This window comes from Penaeus monodon, chromosome 28 (genome assembly GCF_015228065.2).
Source record: "Penaeus monodon isolate SGIC_2016 chromosome 28, NSTDA_Pmon_1, whole genome shotgun sequence".
In the NCBI taxonomy this organism is placed as follows: Eukaryota; Metazoa; Arthropoda; class Malacostraca; order Decapoda; family Penaeidae; genus Penaeus; species Penaeus monodon.
The window spans coordinates 38596217-38597403 of NC_051413.1; the positions used below are offsets into that span (position 1 = coordinate 38596217).

Genomic DNA, 1187 nt, shown 5'->3' on the forward strand with positions numbered 1-1187 from the left:
CTGAAACAAATAAATAGATGTAAATTAGAAAGCACTCAAAGAGCACAATTTCTCTCTCAAAACATGTAACCCAAGTACATTATCTTTAGGCAAACAAATTCCTTAGCAGACCCGTTTTCTGTCTCTGCAGAGATTTGCACGCAAAATATTTGTTATCTTGTCTTGAGAAAAGGAAGAGAGCCATTGATTTGTGATTTCTGTCAGTTAATTATTGTATTGTGAAGTATATTCTTGATTCTTTTCTCTTACAGATCCCTCACCGACAGGATGAAATAGGTATTTTTTATTTCCACTTTCTGTTTGTTTGATTCATTATTTCCTGATCATTTAATGTGTTCTGTCAGAGAAGAGACACTTTCCTGTTATTTAATGATTTTATTAGAGAAAGAGGGAGTCCCTCTTGTGTACTTTTATTAAGAATCTTATTATTCTAGGCATCCGTCGTCAGACAGTACATACGGTGTCCGATGTGCACAGACGAAGAACTGGGATGCGGATATCAGCTATTCCTCTGGATATAAGTAAGTTATTGTAATATTTTAGTAGTATGATCCATATAATGTAGTGTGTTGTGGAAATATCTAGATAGGTTTATAAAAGAAACAATAGTTTCCCATAAAAAACACATAGCTACACTTCATAGTGCAGGGTAGTGGATATGCCAGGCATGTTATGGTACAAAACATTATGTTTACTGTGCATTGGATGCTTAGTGAATATATATATGCTATAAAATCTCATATTCACCTTGAATAGAAATACAAGAGATCCTCACTATTCGTTGTTAATATGAACCCCCCCTAAAAAACAACAAATAACATATACAATATACCTTTGGAATACATTATAAAAGAGTTTAATGTGGATCATAATAGAAATTCAGACATCGGATGTTGTGAAACATGGTGTAATTGTTACGTACAACATACGAGTTTGGAGGGTGACTGCCAGTGCTTGGCAGAGGAGAGGGAAATGAGTATCAGGCAATAACTTTTACATCATCCATTTCATCTTCATTTTTGACCAGGTTTCTGTTGAAGGAATCATGAGTGGTTTAGGTGAATGGATGGGTGATGATCGTCATGCATTACATGTGCAATATGACACCAATTAAAAAAAGGAAGGGTAGTCTACTTCTTTCTAGCTTTTGCTTTTCAAATCTTTGTTAAAGAAGTGTTAGGTTTTGC

At 34.5% G+C, this 1187-nt stretch overlaps 1 protein-coding gene across 1 annotated transcript in view; it reads left to right on the plus strand.

Moving 5' to 3' along the window:
* LOC119591572 overlaps positions 1–1187 on the plus strand; it is a gene marked incomplete in the record, with an annotated part of 55247 nt that overhangs the window by 44317 nt on the left and 9743 nt on the right. Inside the window, 2 exon segments of the mRNA XM_037940334.1 lie at positions 252–276; positions 435–521. Of these exon segments, the coding sequence (XP_037796262.1) occupies positions 252–276; positions 435–521 (112 nt within the window).